Source organism: Maylandia zebra, linkage group LG7 (assembly GCF_041146795.1).
Source record: "Maylandia zebra isolate NMK-2024a linkage group LG7, Mzebra_GT3a, whole genome shotgun sequence".
Lineage (NCBI taxonomy): Eukaryota > Metazoa > Chordata > Actinopteri > Cichliformes > Cichlidae > Maylandia > Maylandia zebra.
The window spans coordinates 19200757-19219736 of record NC_135173.1 but is presented as its reverse complement, the minus strand read 5'-3'; the positions used below and the strand labels follow the sequence as shown (position 1 = coordinate 19219736).

General features: G+C 43.7%; 1 protein-coding gene across 1 annotated transcript; it reads right to left on the bottom strand.

Moving 5' to 3' along the window:
- Positions 1–720: 720 nt before the first annotated feature.
- On the bottom strand, positions 721–18743 carry nuak1b (NUAK family, SNF1-like kinase, 1b). The gene is made up of 7 exons (XM_004563788.6): positions 17432–18743; positions 12412–12532; positions 8755–8906; positions 7385–7450; positions 7142–7261; positions 5815–5947; positions 721–5219 (listed from the first exon to the last, which is right to left on the bottom strand). The coding sequence occupies exons 1-7, from the start codon at positions 17714–17716 to the stop codon at positions 4126–4128; spliced, it is 1971 nt and encodes a 656-aa protein (XP_004563845.1). The 5' UTR covers positions 17717–18743; the 3' UTR covers positions 721–4125.
- Positions 18744–18980: the final 237 nt, after the last annotated feature.

Below are 18980 nucleotides of genomic sequence, written 5' to 3'. Positions count from 1 at the left end.
GTCTTTTAAATGCCTGAAAAACAGATTTTGGGTGGGGTATCACTTTAACAACCATCAAGTTAATTTCACTACAGCAGCCAAGGCTGTGTGGAAACACTGGCTGAATTCAGTGCCCTGAATGGCCCATTTTCATCGGTAGCTCGACTTTTGACAGGCTGGCGACCTACTCTGAAAAGCTCTCGAAGCTTTGGCAAAAACTTTCAAAATGTGTCCAAAAAAAGTATACTTTAGCCATTCTGACCCCAATGATTTGACCCCACAAATTCAGACTGATTAACTTGAAGCTAATGATGAAAACAGGACACCGCCGCTGACATCTTAAATCCACTGGTGAAAGTTTTTGGGTCACACATTCTTAATAAGGAAACAGAAATGAGGCCATCTCACTAGTTTAATTAACATGTGTCCTACTGAAAGAAAAAAAAAAAGACTCTGGATATCCAGTTCAACCACTGGATAAACCAGAAATAATTTGCCAAAAAAAGGTATATTTGAAGACATTCATGTGTTAAAGGGAGCTTTTGGAACTCTATAGATGGCGACTATATAGATTACTGTTTAACTTTAAATGCAAAGCCATCTTTTCTATACCTAGATGTATTTAAGGTTCTCCTTGCATGAATCCTGTATAATCTTGATGTTAAATGACTGAAGCCACTTGACTTGACAAAGCTCTAGAATAAAAAGACTATGCATAGCAAAAAGCACACAAAACACATATTACCTTCAAGATCCATTTATTTGAGTTGATACAGTACTACAGGGGCATCGTGTTGACCCGAGTTGACAGATTAAGACATTCTACAGGATTTCAGGAACTTTTATTGATTTGTCTCTCCTCAGATACTTGACCACCTCCTTCACAATGAGATGACACAACTCTATTTTAAAGAAGCAACAATATTTCTGTGTGCAGTGCGTCATGAACACAAAACACTAAAGTCCTAAGCAGGTCAAAGCATGAACATGAAGTACTTTGACATCAACTTTAAATGGCTTGATCAATAAATACAAGTATAAAAAAACCACATTGATAATAATTTTCATTATCAAATTTAAAAAAAGAAGAAAAAAAATCATGAAAGATACCAAAGGCACGCAACTTACAATACCTTGGCAGTCCAGGATCACCCACAGATTAAAAACAAATAAAACCAATAAAAGAAATTTTGGCAATATCCCGCAATAGTAAAAAGCTGTAACCAAAATAATGCTTAAATAACATAAAATACTAATTTATTATTATTGTCATAACAATATCCAGTCAAGTTTTCCTATGATTAGAATTTCTGCTAACTAACAGATATGCACCAGTTATTTCCAGTTTGGCAGAGTTAATGTTTTATCATCAGATTCTTTCCATTGATTTATTTCCTTTTTTTTTTTTCCTCCTGGTGTTGTTCCAGCATATTTAGCCTCCCCTGCTTTGGTAGATGTGAAAATAAAAATTTCTTGCAGTCAGCTATTAGTAAAAATGTCAGTCTTTTGCTCTTTTTTCCAGCTAACACTTTCACCTGTGGGTATTCCAAAAACAGGGGGAAATGTGTGCGAGTTCACCAATTTCACACCAGATTTGGCTGTTTTTGTTTGTTTTTTGTTGTTGTTTTTTTCCTTTGGAGAGAAATTGTGACACTTCAAGGAAGGAAGTATTTTTTTTCTGCCATAACATAAAGCAATAAAAACATTTCTTATATTTTGGAAAATCAAAAACAGAAGCATAATAAAACAAAATACTAACATAGTATAATTTTTTCACTGTAAATCCAGTTGACAATATAATGCAATACAAAAGGCAATAAAATGCAATATAATACGCAGTGGGTCTTTCATTTGAGTCAGAACCCAGGACCTTTTCTTCGCACATGCCACCGCTGAAAACATTCAACACTTGATCTTTTTCCCTTGGGGTCCCCCACGACATGCTTTTCCACTCACATCATTTAACGTATCGGATGATGTCAGTCATCGTTCTCCAATTTTTGACGTTTCTTTTGCTGCTGTTGAAAAGTGTATCACAATTTCTAAGGCCATACAGAAGACTGGGATCACACAATGACCCTCAAGACAAGCTATATCAACAGCCTCCAGCATCTCTGTTAGGGAATAACAGAAGAAAAATAAAGCAGGTCAAGCCAATGTGGGGATGATTTCATACACCGTGGGGGGGGGGGGGGGGGGGGGGGGGGGGGGGGTTGGGGAGATTCCTAAGAAAAATGCAAGGACTCTGACAAGCCCCTGACTCACCCATTCCCCTGAATCATTGTCAGTTTCATTACTTCTTTGGTATAAAACAAAAACTTTTCCTCTGCTCCTTCTATTCACTTTCTTTACTTTCACTAGTCTACGTTACAAAGCCTTCAAAAACTAAAACTATTCTAACACCTCGACCTTTTCTGCGTTTTACAGGAAAGACTGCTCTAATCTCACCACTGCTCCATGCATCACTCTTTCTCACACCTTTCTTCTCCCTCTAGCTATAAGTCTCTACGCGCCGCCTCTCTCTCACGCTCAAATGAAAACAATGGCTGGCTAATTGTGCTTGGTTGACATAATGAACTAGTATACACAGCTGGAGGGGCCGAGCACTGACCGCAGATCCCACCTGTGCTGACTCGGGCTGGGGCCAGTACAGATCTCTAGCACCAGCACGTCTCCTGCCTCCCTCTGAGGAATTTGCTGCGTCATCAGCGAGCTAAAACAAACCACCTTACTTAGCTCCTTTGAAGAGCTTGGGGTAAAATATTAACCAGCCCAGCAATGGAAAGCACCTAATCTTCTTTAGTGAAAAAAACCCCACAATATAAATAAATAAAAGAAAGAAAGAAACACCTCTTACTTTTTTCAGGTAGGCCCAAAAAATGTGAAAGAACTAGGGCTATAGCCAGACACATTCCAGGACTGTGAGATGTTGTCTGTGCTATCTCCCTTCACTAGATGTCCCACTAGGTGAGCCCCTCCAGACCTCTTGTCCTGCCAACAAAAGTATGTTCAACCAGGCCTTAACTGCCGACAAACCAAACTACAAACTTTAACACTGACAAAGACCACGGAGGAAGGATTTTTGTTTTCTTGGCCTGTAGATGCTGGTGTATCTGTGTGTAATTTCACCTGTGTAGAAGGAATGGGCTTTGATGGGGGGAAGGGAGTAAGTAGTTAGTCAGCTGTGCTATGAAGGCCCTGGGTCTCTCTACATTCACAAACAACATGATACAAAAAAGCACAACTGGTGACAGGTTGGCCTGGCTTTTCCCTCCACATTAAGGAAATGACATACATAATTTGTATTATGAATCAAAAAAAGGCACTTCCTACATATTTCCTAGTATCATAAACATATATAGGACATATGCTTTTATGAAGGTATACTTGCCTGCGTGTTGTACATACACAGACACAGTTATATATTGGGGTATATAGATGTTTCTCGTCACCGAGTAACATAATTATATATGTCAGTTCCACAAACACAGTTGGAGACAAGGAGCTTTGGACTCTTCCAGTAATAGCCAGCGCCCACCAGTTTTGCACTTAAAACTAAAGCTACAAAATATTAATAAATAATCAGCAATGCTATTTTTTTTTTTTGGAACAAGACCCTGGTTTGTTTCATTTCTTTCTTTCTTTTTTTTTTAAAGGAAGTAAAGATCACAAAAGCATATGCTCCGTTTTGAGTTCTAAGGTGCTGTTGTAAACTCATACATGGAAATGGGTGATGTCTAAGCAGAGCCAACCAGTTTCTGATCGCTGCATTTGTGATTCTAACTTGCCTTCTTGCTGAATATGTAAACATGTTGAACACAGCAAAGTCTATGGGCGGGCCAAGAGAGCTGACTGGGTGGCATTCTCTCATGCCAGCTCTGTCTCTCTCCTGCACAGGAAACCTTAACTAAATGTTTTCTAGCCAGAGAAGTGTGCCTGCGTGTGTGTGAGTGCGTGTGTGCGAGTGTAGCGACGCATCTTTTCCATCGAGATTTCAACCCCATTTGAAAAAGCCACAAGCTACGAAAGGCCGATCCCAGTAACGCACTGGTCGTTAGTGTCACGCATACACATCTGTACACATACGCACACACAAACACACACTCGTGTTAAAATCCCTCTTCTTCTCTGTCTTCCACCCATCTATTAGTTGAGGTTGCTGCTGATGTCCAGGGCTTGCTGGTACACCTGAGTCATGTCCTCCAGGTCCCCCAACAAGGAGAAGCTGCCATTGTCCCCTGGGGAGCCTTTTGTTTTGGGGCCGCGGCTGAATTTGTGTCCCTGGATTGGCGGGGCTGCCTGGAAGCCTTTAAAGTTGGCGAGCTGCAGCAGGTTTTCAGCCGAGACACAAGCCCTGATGTTTGGGCGGAGGTGGGGTGTGGAAGGATGCCACTCGGCCCCGCTGAGGGAGCTGGGTGACAGGGACAGGACGGAGCTGTCCTCCCCCACTATGCTGGAGGGACGACTCTGACTGCGGGACAAACCAGAGTCGGTCGATGGAGGAGGCTCACCGAGGACTCCGGCCACCGTCGCTGATGAGGGAGGCCCGCTGTAGGTGGAGTACTTGCCATTTCGCTTCAAGATACCCTTTCTCCCCATGGCTCTCTTGGGTGGGGAGGTGGCTAGCAGAGACATGCTGGCGCCCCCTAAAAGCTCGGAGGACTCACTGCGCTCTGGGGAAGAGTAGTACCCTGATTCCCGTTGTTGGTTGTTCTTCAAGATGCCTTTTTTGGGCAGAGACGGCACGATCTTGGCTGGGGAGACTCCTCCCAGCGTCGGCTCCTCTTCCTCTCGGTCTGGGCTGGACGCCTCCTCTCCACCTTCAGCTTGCTGAGGCAGCGCTACCTGACCCAGCTCCACCTCTTCAGGACTTACAGATTGGTGCTCTTCGGTAACCCTGGTCTTCAGGATGCCTTTGGGTCTCTTTAGACCTGGCTTGTCCTCGCCTCCACTGTGCGTCTGTCCTGCCTCAACATTCTCCTTCTTGGACTTCTTGGGCCTCTGGCGCAGCAGCTGGGGCATGGCCGCAGCTTTGGCTCCAGAACCACGTGGCTCAGTGCGGTTCTGCCAGTCGATGAAACGGGCCAGCATGGGCGAGCCTCCGTGGTCGCGTTGGGTCTCGCAGTCACACACGCTGTTCTTCCAGCCCCAGTTCACCCACCAGTGATTGGCAATGTCCTCCACTGTAGCTCGACGCTCAGGATTCACCATCAGCATCCAGCGGATCAGTCCACGGGCATCTGGGAGTAAACAGAGATCTGTTGAGTGCTTCACGCTGCACATTATTTGACATACAAATACTAAAATCATATGCTATTGCTTTTTCATTTCAAAGACTGTTACACCTATACCAAAAACATGAATCACTGAGTATTTTTCAAGAGTATTTTTTTTCCACAAAAAGTTGCTCTTTTTAGCACAAAAAGTTATATTTTGTTTCCATTGTAGTTTATTCAAAAATCATGTTACCAGCAAATGAATAAGAAGTATAATGTCTTGTTGCTCAGCTAAGATGTGCTTCTTTATGCTGTCTGGATAAAAGCGTCACTGTTTATCATGTGTAATGCAATTTGCATCCACTACATGTGAACATCCAGAGCGCTCTGATCCATGCTTCCCCAAACAGCGTATGAACAAACATCTTAAAGGCTTTCATATTCTTCTGGAATTTATGAGAAAAAGAGTCCTCGTGGTTTCTATCTGCAGCACAGCTGAATTAGATTTGCCAATTACAGTTTATGCTATTGTTTTACACAGCGCACTGAAATCAGGTGTGTTTCCTAACATGACCCAAACCAAAAGGAATGCAAGCTGAGCCAAAAGTTCCAGCAGTACCTGAGGACTGAGTGGGCTCTTTGTACTCGCCGTTGCTAATCTGGCGAATGAGGTTCTTGTGGTCTCCCCCATCAAACGGCATAGTTCCATAGACCAGGGTATACAGCAGCACCCCAAGGGCCCAGCTGTCCACCTGGAGGAAACAGTGATTAGTGATTCATGGCATTAAAAAAATGGATGCTGTGAAATGAGCTGAGTAGACTGGGCTTTGAGTTACTCTACACACCAATAAGCAATATGATATGATGTTGTTTCTCCAGCAGGCCTCTCAAAGACATAATGACAACGGCAGGTATTTTGGTGGGCCATGACTTGTTTGTGCACAGACACATTACACTCTCTCACAATATAATGTGGCTTTCAAAAATGTTACATAACACTTGGTGTTTTGAGGAGGTGCAGAGTGGTGGGAGCGGAAGAGGGTAATGAGACCAGCAGAGATAGCAACTGTGATATGCTGAGCTCCTGACAGTCGCTAAAGACATGCAGTTGACGTGTGTGTGTGTGTTTGTGTGACTGAGAGAGAGAGAGAAACAAAGAGCATGGCACAGAATAAGTGTACAGACTGTAGTTGGGGGCAGATACAGTGGGCTGTGATTTTAATGAGGGCAGCTAAAGTTTTGAGACGTAATCAATGACCAGCATCGTGAATGTTTCACTCTTTGTGTCATCGTCGGTCCATTCCTGAGTATGCGACAGGCCACTCACTATTGTCATGCTCTATTTTTGTTGTCTTTGCTCGCTGTAATTTGTGGCCTCATCCCAGCTGTGGTTCTATAATTTTGTTTTTAGCACTCTCGAGTAAATTACAGTGAATCGCACTAAATTGAACGGTTTAACTACGAAATCTAAAAATTCAACATCCCCCCCCTCCTCCTTGTTGCTTTGTTTTATCCATCTGATGTAATTGTAGTGACAACGCCCTTCGGAGTGACTCTGCACTTGCAGAATGAGTGGTTTTGGGGAGACATTTTCACTGTTTCTTTCACCAAAAGTATTTGTTTAGACAGCGCTTGCGCTTTGAGGCTGGGGAGCTCATTCCAATCCAGTTAATCTGAAGACAGAGTGAGAAAAACGATCCCCTGGTTCCTCACTTCAAAGACCCCTGAATATTGTAGGAAAGGGAGGACAGGGGAGGGATGCTGACCCAAAAGAGAGAGACCTCCCTTGGACTATGGACTAATCCCATCAAAGGGCCTGAGAAGAAAGTCTACCCACCAGTTTGTATATTGACTACATGATGATTGTAATCACTAGCGGTTCATCCCAAAATGAATTTTCAGGGAGGGCAATAAATGATTAAATTTCTATTTCCGCTGAGACTCACCTCCGGGCCACGGTATGGTCTCCCATTGACGATCTCCGGTGAAGCATATAGGGGGCTACCGCAGAAGGTTTGCAGTAGCTTGTCTTTATGGTAGAGGTTGGACAGCCCAAAATCAGCAATCTGTGAACACAAGGCCAAGTTAGAATTTCAGGTCATATTATTTCTTTTCCCTCACGCAAAGATCATTTGAGACAAGGCTTTGGCTGCCAACACATCCCAGACCATCACAAGAGGCAAGGTTACCTTAATATTACAGTTTTCATCCAGTAGCACATTTTCCAGTTTCAGATCCCTGTGCACTACTCCATTCTGCAGTGAGAAAAAAGAAAAAGATTGATGCATGCATCAGCTCATTTTTCATTAAAGAGGGTTCCAAGCAATAAACAGTCCATTGCATTTGTATGTATGTGTGATTTACTTTGACAAAGATAGCTTGAGGAAATCAAGACAGCCTGTTGGCTTAGTACTCTTTAATTGGTCCTGTCCCCTCGAAGATCTTCAAGCTGACATCTGCTGGGACTTTCTTTTAAATCAGCTCAAATGTGTGACATAAACATGAGCCTGTAATTATCTCCCAGTATGAATTATGTTCTCAGAGCATCATGGGATAAAACAGCGACTATGCTGTTAATGCACGGGTTGGGGAAAAAAAATCCAGGAATTAACATGTGGTACGCAGACAGACAGAACCCAGCTCAGATGCAGAGGAGTGACTTCATCCGTCACCCCCCGCCTGTTTGCGCAGCTCAGCATTGCATCTCCTGTCGGTGACTGTCTAACATGGTGCTCATTTTCACATGACTCTGATTGGTGAACACAAGGAAGAAGTGGTTGGTTGCTTGTTGTGCCTGTGACTCACACCACCCCACCCAGCAAGGGGTTGCGCTTGGTGGTAATGACTCATCATTCATGGCTGTCTGGGACCAATCTGTGAACCAATCGTCTATCATCTGATAACTTAGCCTCTGGGGGCAAAGGCTGGCGTTTTGGGGAAGATATACAGGTAATGGACAATTGACATTCAGGCCAGGACGTCCTGTTTAGCGCCGCGGCCATGACTTAGAGTCTGATAATGAAAGCAAATTCTTTTTTTAAAAAAAGAAAAGGGGAGCATTTATAGAGATTAGTCTGGGAGTCCCCTAGCTGAAGACTATGACATCATCCCTATCTACAGCTGGGAAAAGTGTGACAAGTGGGGAGCCAATGGGATCTTTGGGTTTTAAGCAGAGTAAGTGAGGTGTGGATGTGGGTGTGAACCAAACTTAATCTCTGGAGAATGACTCTGGGGGTAGCTCAGGACATCAGTCCGTGTGTGTGCGGCAAGATTTGAGCACAGATTTAAAGACAGGGCCTGTTTGTTGCCCTGCTCTGTAATGGGAGGGTAAGCCTGAATTAAACTGGCCTGCATTCTATCTTCACTCAGAAACAGATGACTCTCTACAACCAGTGCGCCAAGAACAGCACACCGTGCAGGGCTGGCAGATTATACTAGCTATGCGTCTGAATGTGTGAGGGGAATGGTGAAGGATAAATTAAGGACTTAAAGTCTTTATGTGTGTAAGAGACACAGAGCACAGCGTGCACAAGCTGAAGGCACGGATGAGTTTTCTCACCTTGTGACAGTGGTGCACGGCGGAGACTATCTGTCTGAAGAAGCGCCGCGTCTCCCGCTCGCTCAGGCGCCGACGCTCGCTAATGTAGTCATACAGCTCGCCCTTGCTGGCATACTCCATCACAATCACGATCTTGTCCTTGTTCTCAAACACTGAGAAATGATAAGAAAATAGCAACACATTATTACCGACTTTCCAAAAACATAGAGGTATGGGAGGACAGCTTCTTAAGTCTGCCCAGGTTCATTTTGCCTTCTTAATAAAAATATTAATGAGCATTATTAAGTAAAAAAGCAGGAAAAAAAACGTTTACTCCGCCCTTTGTTTTTTTTGGAGGGAATTGGGAATCCAAATTCCAAAGCAACACATTACATCTCTACATTTCTCCCAGGGTTACATCACCCAGACCCCACCTCATGTGCCTGGCTCCTTCACAACACTACAGCAGGGAGGGGCTGTTAACTCAATCAGGCCTTGCTCAGAGAGCAGAGCAAGTGGAGAGCAGTGAAAACAGACCACAAAAAAAAAAAGAAAAGGAGAAAGAGTTACCTTCACAGGCTCAGGTGGAGGTTCTGCTACAGCTTGAGCTTTGCATCATGTTGCCACTTTTCACAACACAGTCCGATATTTCTAACAACCAACCTATATTCTTCTATCTTCTGTACCTACTCTTACAAAGCAGGCTTTTTCTCTTTTGGACCTTGAACTTTTATTACGACCGAAGCAAAATGAATAAACCTGGTGACACGTGTGCTGATTTTTAGAGGAATGCTGTTTCATTTTTATCGCCATTGAAATACAGCTCACCAGACATATCATTGTGTGTCAGTTTTTAGCCATCCGCTATATAATTTCAGTTTGGCAACATGCTTCTTGGCATGAAGAGTATGACAGCGGTTAGGGAGAGAGAGGAGAAGAAGAGAGAGGGGAAAAAAGGCTAGAAAAACACAGTCAGCCATGTTGCTACATATTGTCCGTGTTGATTTTCCCACACAGCAGGGTCACTGAGGTGGGGGCCTCCGCTTTCTGTACTCTTGAGTGAGCACCTTCACAGTCTGTCACACTACTTTCCTCAGCACCCCACCCCTCCTCTCCTGGGGTTCTTTTAAAGATATAATCCTCTACAAAAACACACAGTTGCTGAGTGATGGTAATGCTCCCTGATTGTGACTGTCTGGCAGCTCGGGAAATAACAGACGGGATGTAAGCCAAGCACTTGGGAGGGCAAAAGCAGACTCAGCTCTCTGATTGGTGGACAGAGGAGTGACCTGGGGTGACATTCACGGCGAACCTTGATGGGGTTAGGCTGGGGGAGCCAATTCTCAGCTTGCACTCCCATTTACCTTTGAGCACTTGCGGTGAGGTAATTACCTGGCTTACATAACTCGAGTTTGTTACAGCCCACTGGGCACGCCAGCCACCACTAAAGCCTCGCTGTCACTCACTGGGCTTTGTTCACAGGTCATGCCCTCACATCTGACTAATTAGCGCCTATTGTCCTAGTGTCTGCACTGATGATAGACTGTTGTTGAAAACTTGCACAAGGGCCAAAGAGTCACACAGAGGAGTGGAGGGATAATTCTAAAGTAGGCCATAAACAAGCACATTTTAATTAATCTGTAGGGTATTTTTCCCTTTGTTTATCATGTTTACTTAAGATATTTGGAGATATAGGCTGATTTTTGCCTAGATTTAGCTGACAAATTTAACACCATTGCAAATATAGTCAGCGACTTAGCTTAGCTTAGCACAAAATCTGGAAGCAGCACTGAGAAAGTGAACTCCTGCCAAGGTAACAGAATTGGCAAGATCTTAGCTTTAGCTTTGTATTTTCTGTGGGGACACAAGAAGAGTGATCATTTTTTATTTTGTTGTAAGAAGGTAAATTTCTAAAGATTCCCCTCACGCTGAAGGGTTTGGGTTTTTTTCCCCCCTGGCTGAATCAGTTCATGCTGCTTGAGCATTTTGTAGGGTTGACTATTTCTCTTAAAAGGAGGGCACTGCATAGCTTCGCCTGAGGAGCAAAGAGCAAAAAAAAAAAAAAAAAATACTTTAAATGTCCCCACACAGCATGCTGATGGATGCAGAATGTGAGGGAGTGGTAAAAATCAATCTTCACGCACACATCTGGTTCAGCTTTGCTTCACACAAGGCAGTTAGCAGGGGCTGTTGAAGAGGGTGTTGCCGGATACACAAATCTTTAGGCCTCCTATACATCTCTAAAGCAAGGCTGGGCGGAGGCCAGGCCACAACAGTAAACGCTGGGTTTGAGGAGAAACACCAAAGAGCGAGAGCAATGAGTCTGGTTAGGTTTGTTGGTAGAATTGACTGCTTTTAAAGGAAGGCAGCACACATAGAAACACCATGCAGGCTCGCCTGAGTTTATAAAGCTGGCTGTTCTTTAATCATTCTCTTGCAAAACACATAAAATTCATCGGTAATTCAGCCCTCTGACCGACTACTGGCACGTTCCCATGACAAATAGTTATGTTTGTTACATATACACATTGCTGATAATGACCTAAGGACTTTGAAACTGAACAAAGGACAGTGGCTAAGCCAGTTAGGGAAGTACCACACAGCCTGCAGCCGCTATGCCAGGGCAGCTAACCTGAAAATGGCATTGAAACTGTTGCTATGTTGACACAATAGTCACGAGTCACAAATCACATGACAAAAAAACAAACAAACAAAAAAACACACTGCAGTGCGTTGTGAATGTAGGAGACGGAAAACAGACCCATACTACATATTATCAGATGATTAATTGCAAGCACTATGTTGAAAAAAATCAATGGGAACTGTTCAACCTTTAGAGTCGCCATCAATTCTAATCTAATGTTTTCTTCCGGTGATGTAAAGGTCATTCGTGAGGACTCATCAAAAAAAGGAGGCCCAAAACAATAAATATGTTGTCAATGTCTGACTTGAAGTCTTTGATATTTAGTGAACTGCTTCCTGGGGTAGACATATGTTGATATTGCTCCAAGGGAAGGCTTATGGTCTTTCCTCCTGCTGCATAGCACTGGATTGGAGTCAGACGGGGAGCAAGCCCGGGTGACTGAGGCCAATCCAGAGTCTCCTGAGCTACACACACAAAGGTTCATACACTGAGATAAATATACTGGGATTTATACAGACACATATGTGCAGACACACACACATGCATGAGTATAGTCTGGTTCCCAGCTGCTGTTGTCTCTAAGTATCAGCAGATGTCTGGCCCTGAGATCAAGACCAGAGAAGACAAGGGGATGTGACCTCTTAGATGTGGGAGAGGCAATCCCTTAGAATATCACCCCTCTTATAAACACAAACTTTCACAAATGTGAATGCAATACACACACACACACACACACACACACACACACACACACACACACACAAAGAGAAGAATCCAGATGTAAATTGTCAAAGTCATCCAGACTTTTACTAGACCAGGCAGCCAGACGGGAAGAAGATTAATAACATCCCAGAGCTGTAGTCCAGGACTTATTATGACATCTGCATGTCATAACATGACAGTCCTACAGCTCGGCCACGAGTGCTAAATGAGCTGATGGAGGGAAGAATTCTGGACATGTGTGATTTTGTTTGCATGTTCAAATTAAATAAGTGTCCATGATTTTTCACAGGTAGACATTCAAAGACCCTCACCTTCATATATAGAGATGATGTGGGGGTGGCGGAGGGACGACATGATCTCAATCTCTCGGCGAATGTGTACCATGTCCTGCTCATCCTTAATCTTCTCCTTCCGAATGGACTTGATAGCCACCTGGAAAGAGAGGACAAACACTTTTCACTCATGTGACTTCAGCAGCAAAGGAAAAAAAGCAAAAAACAAACAAACAAACAAGCAAACAAAAATCCCCCGCCTAGATATACAGTATCTTGAATGTGTCACATTTAACAGTTTAAAGTAAAAGCGGATTTGTCTTTTTTTCCAAGAAAATTGATTTGAAAAATAGGCTGATTTAATCTGGGAAGAGACGTGACTGCAGAAAGTCACTGAAATGAGATTAAGCTGCAACAGATTTATCTGTCACATGCGATTTGTTATCAGTGAACTTTAAATTGTACACTTCATCCACAGTACACGTCATGAGATGTCAGTCTGCACACAATGCTTGATTTCATTATCAAAGAAAAACAAACCTCCCCTGTCCACCTACAGAGACTTTTAATAACCTTTGACCTTACGAAGCCTTGCTGAGGTCAAACTATTGCAAACTGAAACACAAGTACCAACATTGTGGCCTGTTTTGATATTCAATCATCATGATTACAGAAGCATCAGAGGACAGATTCACACAGTGCAACATGGCAGTTTCCATAGTAAAGACTTCTCTGGGAGCAGCTGTTGTTAACTAATCGCCTGTGTCCAAAATCACTCCCCTGACTCAGTCATTCCCTCATCAGTATATAATGGTCACTCAATAGTTCACTCAATACGGCGCGCTATCTTGGAAACAGGGAGCGTTTTCGGAGCCAGTCTGGGACTCTGCAGCCATACTAGCACATAGTAGCGCTTTGTGTGAAATGCTAAAGTCTTCATGCTAATAAAACTATGCTGATATAATTATAAGGTTTAATTTAAGCAGTCATGGTCACTATTCTGCTTTGCTGTGTTAGCAAGCTAACATCTGTGCATTAGCACAACACACAGTGCAGCTTAGGCTGATGGAAATGCCATTAGGTTTGCAGGAATTTGGCAATAAGGTAATGGTTAGGCAAATAGCCTCTAAAGTACTGCCGTTCATCCAAATTGGTGCATGGATGTCTGCACTAACTGCCACTCCAACAACTGTGGAGAAATTTCTTTCGAAATCCCAACCACGTACAGCAGGCGCGGGGTAGAAAAGCCTATAAAGTCTGCACCATGTATCCCTAAAAAGCAGTGAGAAAGGTGTTAAGTGTTCACCGATTTTAAGAAGAGGAAAGAGAGAGCTGAAGGTTAGAGTGATCCTCCATCAATCGGTCAGTATTAACTTACAAAGCAAATTTCCTCCCTTGTCAAAAGTCCCCGAGAAGACCCTAACCACTACCCCCGCCTTGTATGTTTAGTTATTCTGATTAAACACAGCTAATGGCCCGTATTCGAAAAAGCCTGAAAAGATGGCCTGCTGAGAGTTTTATGGAGGTATCAGGAGAACGGGCAGGGGATGAGGAAGTGATTCACTCCTTGCCGTGCCAAATGGGCCCGTTAAAAGGAGCTTAACAGTCAACAATGACACTTGATTTGATGATTCTTCAGTGTCATGGCAAAGCCAATTCAGTTAAGAGTCAGCCGCAACAGGATGCATTCAAACCACTAACCTATGTACTCCATAAATGAGAGGTTAGCATCCTTCTTCAAATAAACCAGTGGAGAGCCCACGGTCTAGCACATCATTCTTGTAGCCTAAACAATCTGGATTGAGCCCCGAGTTGTTCTTTGATCAGGTCTGTAAAGCATCTTTTCACTCTGAATTATGTTAGTTTAAACTTTTGTCCTCCTGACTAAACTGCAGTATTCTGTGGAGCCCAGCTTTATTCCATTCAGCGAAAAACCACAGGCAGTAGCGAGTGCCAAGCTAATTACCGTGTACATCAATAAAAATAACCCCAAACCGGAATAGCTGCCTTCCAGAGCATGCCTTGATTACATAGAATTTAAAGAAATGATACCATAATAAACAAGCCAGGGTCCAGGGGGTTCACATGCTGTGTTCATAATTGGGAAAAGTTGTTTGTGTCTTAACACTGATGTTTTCCTTTACCTCATCAAAATCATCAGGATTTTATCACTGATCCCCAAAACGTGACTGACACTTGACTTTGCAAAGCTGAATGCAGCTTGCCTTTTTCAGTTGTTGTGGGATGGATGGATGCATGCATGCAAAAAATACCTGATTTTTTTTAAATTAGGGAATGAACTAAGAAATTGCCTACAAAAGTTACACACAAAGACAAGTAAAATGTGTAGAGAAGTTAATTCTACACTGCATGATAAATCAGTGAATGAGACAGTTCCCCAATATTGGGCTAGAAAGCCAGATATCTTTTGTGTATCTCCTCATGTTGCTTTGCCCTGACCTTGATGCGGATCATTACACAGGACCGCAGATCAGCTACTTGCCAGCTGGCGGAGCTGGCTGACGCAGCTACGCTTGTTCTTAAGTGGACCCCCCTATTACTGTCACTCACAGTAAACGGGCGCTGCACTGCTGCCCACGTCGATCCCTGCCAGGTATGGGGCGGCCTCGTCTGCCCCTCCCGTCGTCCAGACTTTGTTCTCAAAAGAGCTCGTTTGAAGTGAAAGTCCATGTTTCGCTTCAGCGGAGCCTGACATCGTTCTGGGCTTTCTCAGGCCATTAAAATAGATGAAGTATTCATCACAAACTCACTCGTCCCTGCATTGTCTAAAGATCATGATCATCTGTCGTATTGACTGTGTGTCTGAGTCAGACTTAGGAGGACGCAGAGAGAGGGAGAGTGAGTGGGAGAAAGAGGCCCGTCACTTTTCCAGAGAAGTGTATTCTCAAACAGAGCCAGGAATCATAATGCCTCATCAGCTGTACAACATAGAAAATAACAGAGGAATGCCAATGTTTTTCCCTCTTGCGTACCTCCCTATTGAGTCCATTGTTGGGGAATGATGTAATCTGGTGCTTTAAGCACATATTAATATGACTCTTTACCCCTTTTAACTGAGCCGGTTTCTCTCTTGTTATGGTGGTGAGCTTCCCTGTATCTCTGTGCTAACTCCCCAGCCCCTGTCTGTGATGGATCCTCCATACAGGATATTAACATTACCTTCTAAATCTAATTTCCTGCTGTGGATGGCCTTTCATGTGTCAGTGTCCATTATAGGCCTGACTGTCACCATAACCTTTTCACTATAGTCCTCTCTAGATGGCATGTAATACTTAATGCAGCTATTTGAAACATAGCCACAGGTCTCCTTTTACCTTTCACACACATGCACAGAAACACGGGTTGTGCACATCCCACAAAGCCACACCAAGTTCTCTGTGATCTGCTGCACTTCACTTAATGTTAGGTGTTTGTGTTTTTTACTGAGCGTGCAAATTGTACAACAAACGGGCTTCCAGGTGAAACCAGCTCTACTTTCACTGACATGCTGAATATGCTTGCATCTAATCTGTCGTTCGTTATTCCCATGTGTGTGCATGCACACACAGAGAGCTTCATCAGTTTATCTCTCCACTTTGTTCTTCTCACTGGGTCTGTGGAACAAGCCAGGAAAAGGTTCAGGGCAGCTGAGATGATTAAATAACGTTCTCACCACACTGGTTTACATGCCAAATGGACACAAGGGACTCCCTCTGGATCAGAGGTCAAGTAAACTCTAGCAGCGTAGTGCCATATGCATAAGCTGCGAGATGGTGAGTACTCTATGTGCACAGACTTGGGTCCCATATTAATAGTTCTCTATTTTAAGTTTTAATGCTAAGCTCAGCTCAGTGCTGTAGATAATAGGAGAACTGGAGCCACTGGGCTATAGTTTTTTGACTTACACATAAGTATGTTGGGTTTATTTATATATTTAGTGACTGGCAAGTAGTGCTTTATGGCTTAGTAACAAAAATATAATAAACTTGCCAACTATTTGACAAACATTGTCAATTATTTAACAAAAGATTTCCAAGATATCCAAAGCCAACAATCATGCAATACACTTTGACCTGTCCAGTTAGTACAATTGCACAGTTTTATGATGCTAGTGAAATTACATTAATTCATATTACACTTGCTACCATGGCAATAATGCCGAAAAACAAACGGAAGAAAGGAGAAGCTGGCAAGTGGGACAGGTCAAACAGGAATGTCGTACCAGGGGGTTTGCTGCCCCCCTTCCCCTATTAAACATGCATTTGCCAGGAGCTATGAATCCGCTGGGGGACATTGTTGGCCTGTACTAAGTTTCAGTGGAAATTTCCTCATGCCCTGCCAGAATGGGCACTGGGGTCATATTTTGCCACATGTGGAAATAGTTGGTAGAGATCTGCCGGTCTGCAAGGACATCACAGCAGATGGTGGGTTTACTGCCACAAATATACAGTTCATCACTTTCAAATAAAAGAAACGCAAAGTGCCAGACTGAGCCATGCAGGGGAAAAAAAACTTGGCACTTTAAAAATAGAAACAAAACGGGAAGGGAAAAACTGTACGGCACTGTGCAGAGTGATGAATCAGTACAAGTAACCTACTACTTTAAAGACTGAGACTATGTCAAATGCTGGTCATTCGCATAAGAGTGAATTTGGGGTTGATCTGAACTTTGCAATGCATGTCTTAAAAACTTTACAAATTATGAATGAGCGTGGACGCAGGACACTTCTGGGGAACTTTTGTGAAGCTTGTGAGGGTCAGACAAGTCCCCATAAGTCTGTCAGTAGCCGGAATTGCACTCCGGCATCCGGTCGTGAGGCCCTGCATGTGTGCAGCGTAACTCCCTGGCCCCACTGGCCTTTTTGGAGCATGGTGGGGGAATTCCCAGCGGGGGTAGGTCGTGCACACGCGTCTGGGAGCAACAAACCACTTAATTTGGGACCAGTGCTGTTTGTAGTGGCTGCTAAAGGGCGTTACAGAAGTATTGTGAATTACAAGCGTCTGGGTTTACTAAAAGCATCGTGACAGATGTTTGCAGCTGCTTGTGTAAATGGCTCACCTCTCTGCCAGAGTGCCGCTCAATGGCCTTCTTGACTTTGCCATAGGTGCCTCTTCCCAGCGTCTCCAGCAGCTCGTAGCGATGCTTCAGGTTGTGCTTGTGATGGTGTTTCTTCACGCCCGAGTTTCTCCGTCCATCACCACTCGTCGGGGTCTCCTCAGGTGAGCTGCCGGCAGGTGGAGTTGAAGGTGGTGGTGCAGCGGAGGGCTCACCCGCCGAGCTTTGGCCCTTCTGGGCCTCGGGACGGGTGCCCCCCCGGTGCGACGATAAATAAGCGGTTTCCATCTCACTATAAGGAAGGGTTTAAAACAGCCTTCCCACTGTTAAATATATCACTACCTACCTAAAAAATAAATCGATAATATAATACTTATAGGCCTAATAATAGTAATAATAAATAAATAAATTACAAGGAACGACGCCAGTCATGTTATCACACGTGGAAACTGACATTTCCAGATTGTCTCAGTTGATCAATAGGCTTTGATCATAGTGGCCAGAGATCTCTCCTTCTACCTATTCATATTAATAATTGCTATATACTAAAGGATTACTACATGAGCGCGGAAGTCTAAAAGGATCGGACCTTAATAACCTGGTACATACTCTATCATTGGTTAAAAATACATTCTAGTGCCAATATAGTTAAAAAAATATAGTGTATTATTCAGATTTCGACAGCAGGCTGCATGCCGGAAGCTCAGCACACTTTCGATTCAGAGATGCTATACTGGCTATAAATATGTGCAAGCTCTCTATCCCATTAAAATAAAATAAAATAAAATAAGACAGCCTAAATAAATTGCTACGATCCCCTTACTCCTCAATTTACTCGCATGATCTGGCTGTGGTTAGCTCTGGCTCGTTCACATCATCTGTCGTCCCAAACACTGCCAACATCACGAGAAAGGCGAGAAAGCTGCGACGAAACCGGCGTTTTGGATGAAGATGACCCTCATTTTGTCCACGGCCCAGGTAAAGCTCCTCATTCATCAGGACTCTGTCTATTGTGCGACTGCATGCTCCGAGCCGGGGTCGACGGTGGTGAAAGTGCGCTGGGATCGGACTCTATCTCAAGCTGAGACGTTTTGGATATTGCCATGGTCGTTTCACTGCTCCCCCTCTTTTTCTTCGTGGCCTTCTTGTTTCTCCTTCCCTTTCTTTCTCTATCTCCAGCGTGAGGGGCTGTGAAGAAGGAATGCGAGAGGATCCGAGACCGGAGGCGGAGTTTAGGCAGATCTCCTCCTTCCCTGTCCTTTCGCTTCCCTTCTGTCTTTGTGCTCCCCTCATCATTCCCTCTCACATCTTTTATGATATGCCGAGTCTCACGGGCGTAGCCAGCGATCATGTGCACGGGAGGTGACACCTCCCTCCCCCCACCCTCAATGCCCTTTGTGTCTTATTGCCACTGTCACCCCTTCTACCAGACAGATCTGCAGTTCACCTCCACATATTTTATGTAGTACCACTAATAGCATATATATATATATATATATATATATATATATATATATATATATATATATATATATATATATAGTAATCAGGT

Coding starts and splice junctions, on each gene's coding strand:
- nuak1b (XM_004563788.6), bottom strand. CDS start 17,716: ATGGAAACCGCTTATTTATCGTCGCACCGGGGGGGCACCCGTCCCGAG. Junction 8,907..12,411: donor CATCATCTCTATATATGAAG/GTGAGGGTCTTT, acceptor ATCATTTCTCAG/TGTTTGAGAACAAGGACAAG. Junction 7,451..8,754: donor CCGTGCACCACTGTCACAAG/GTGAGAAAACTC, acceptor TTCTCACTGCAG/AATGGAGTAGTGCACAGGGA.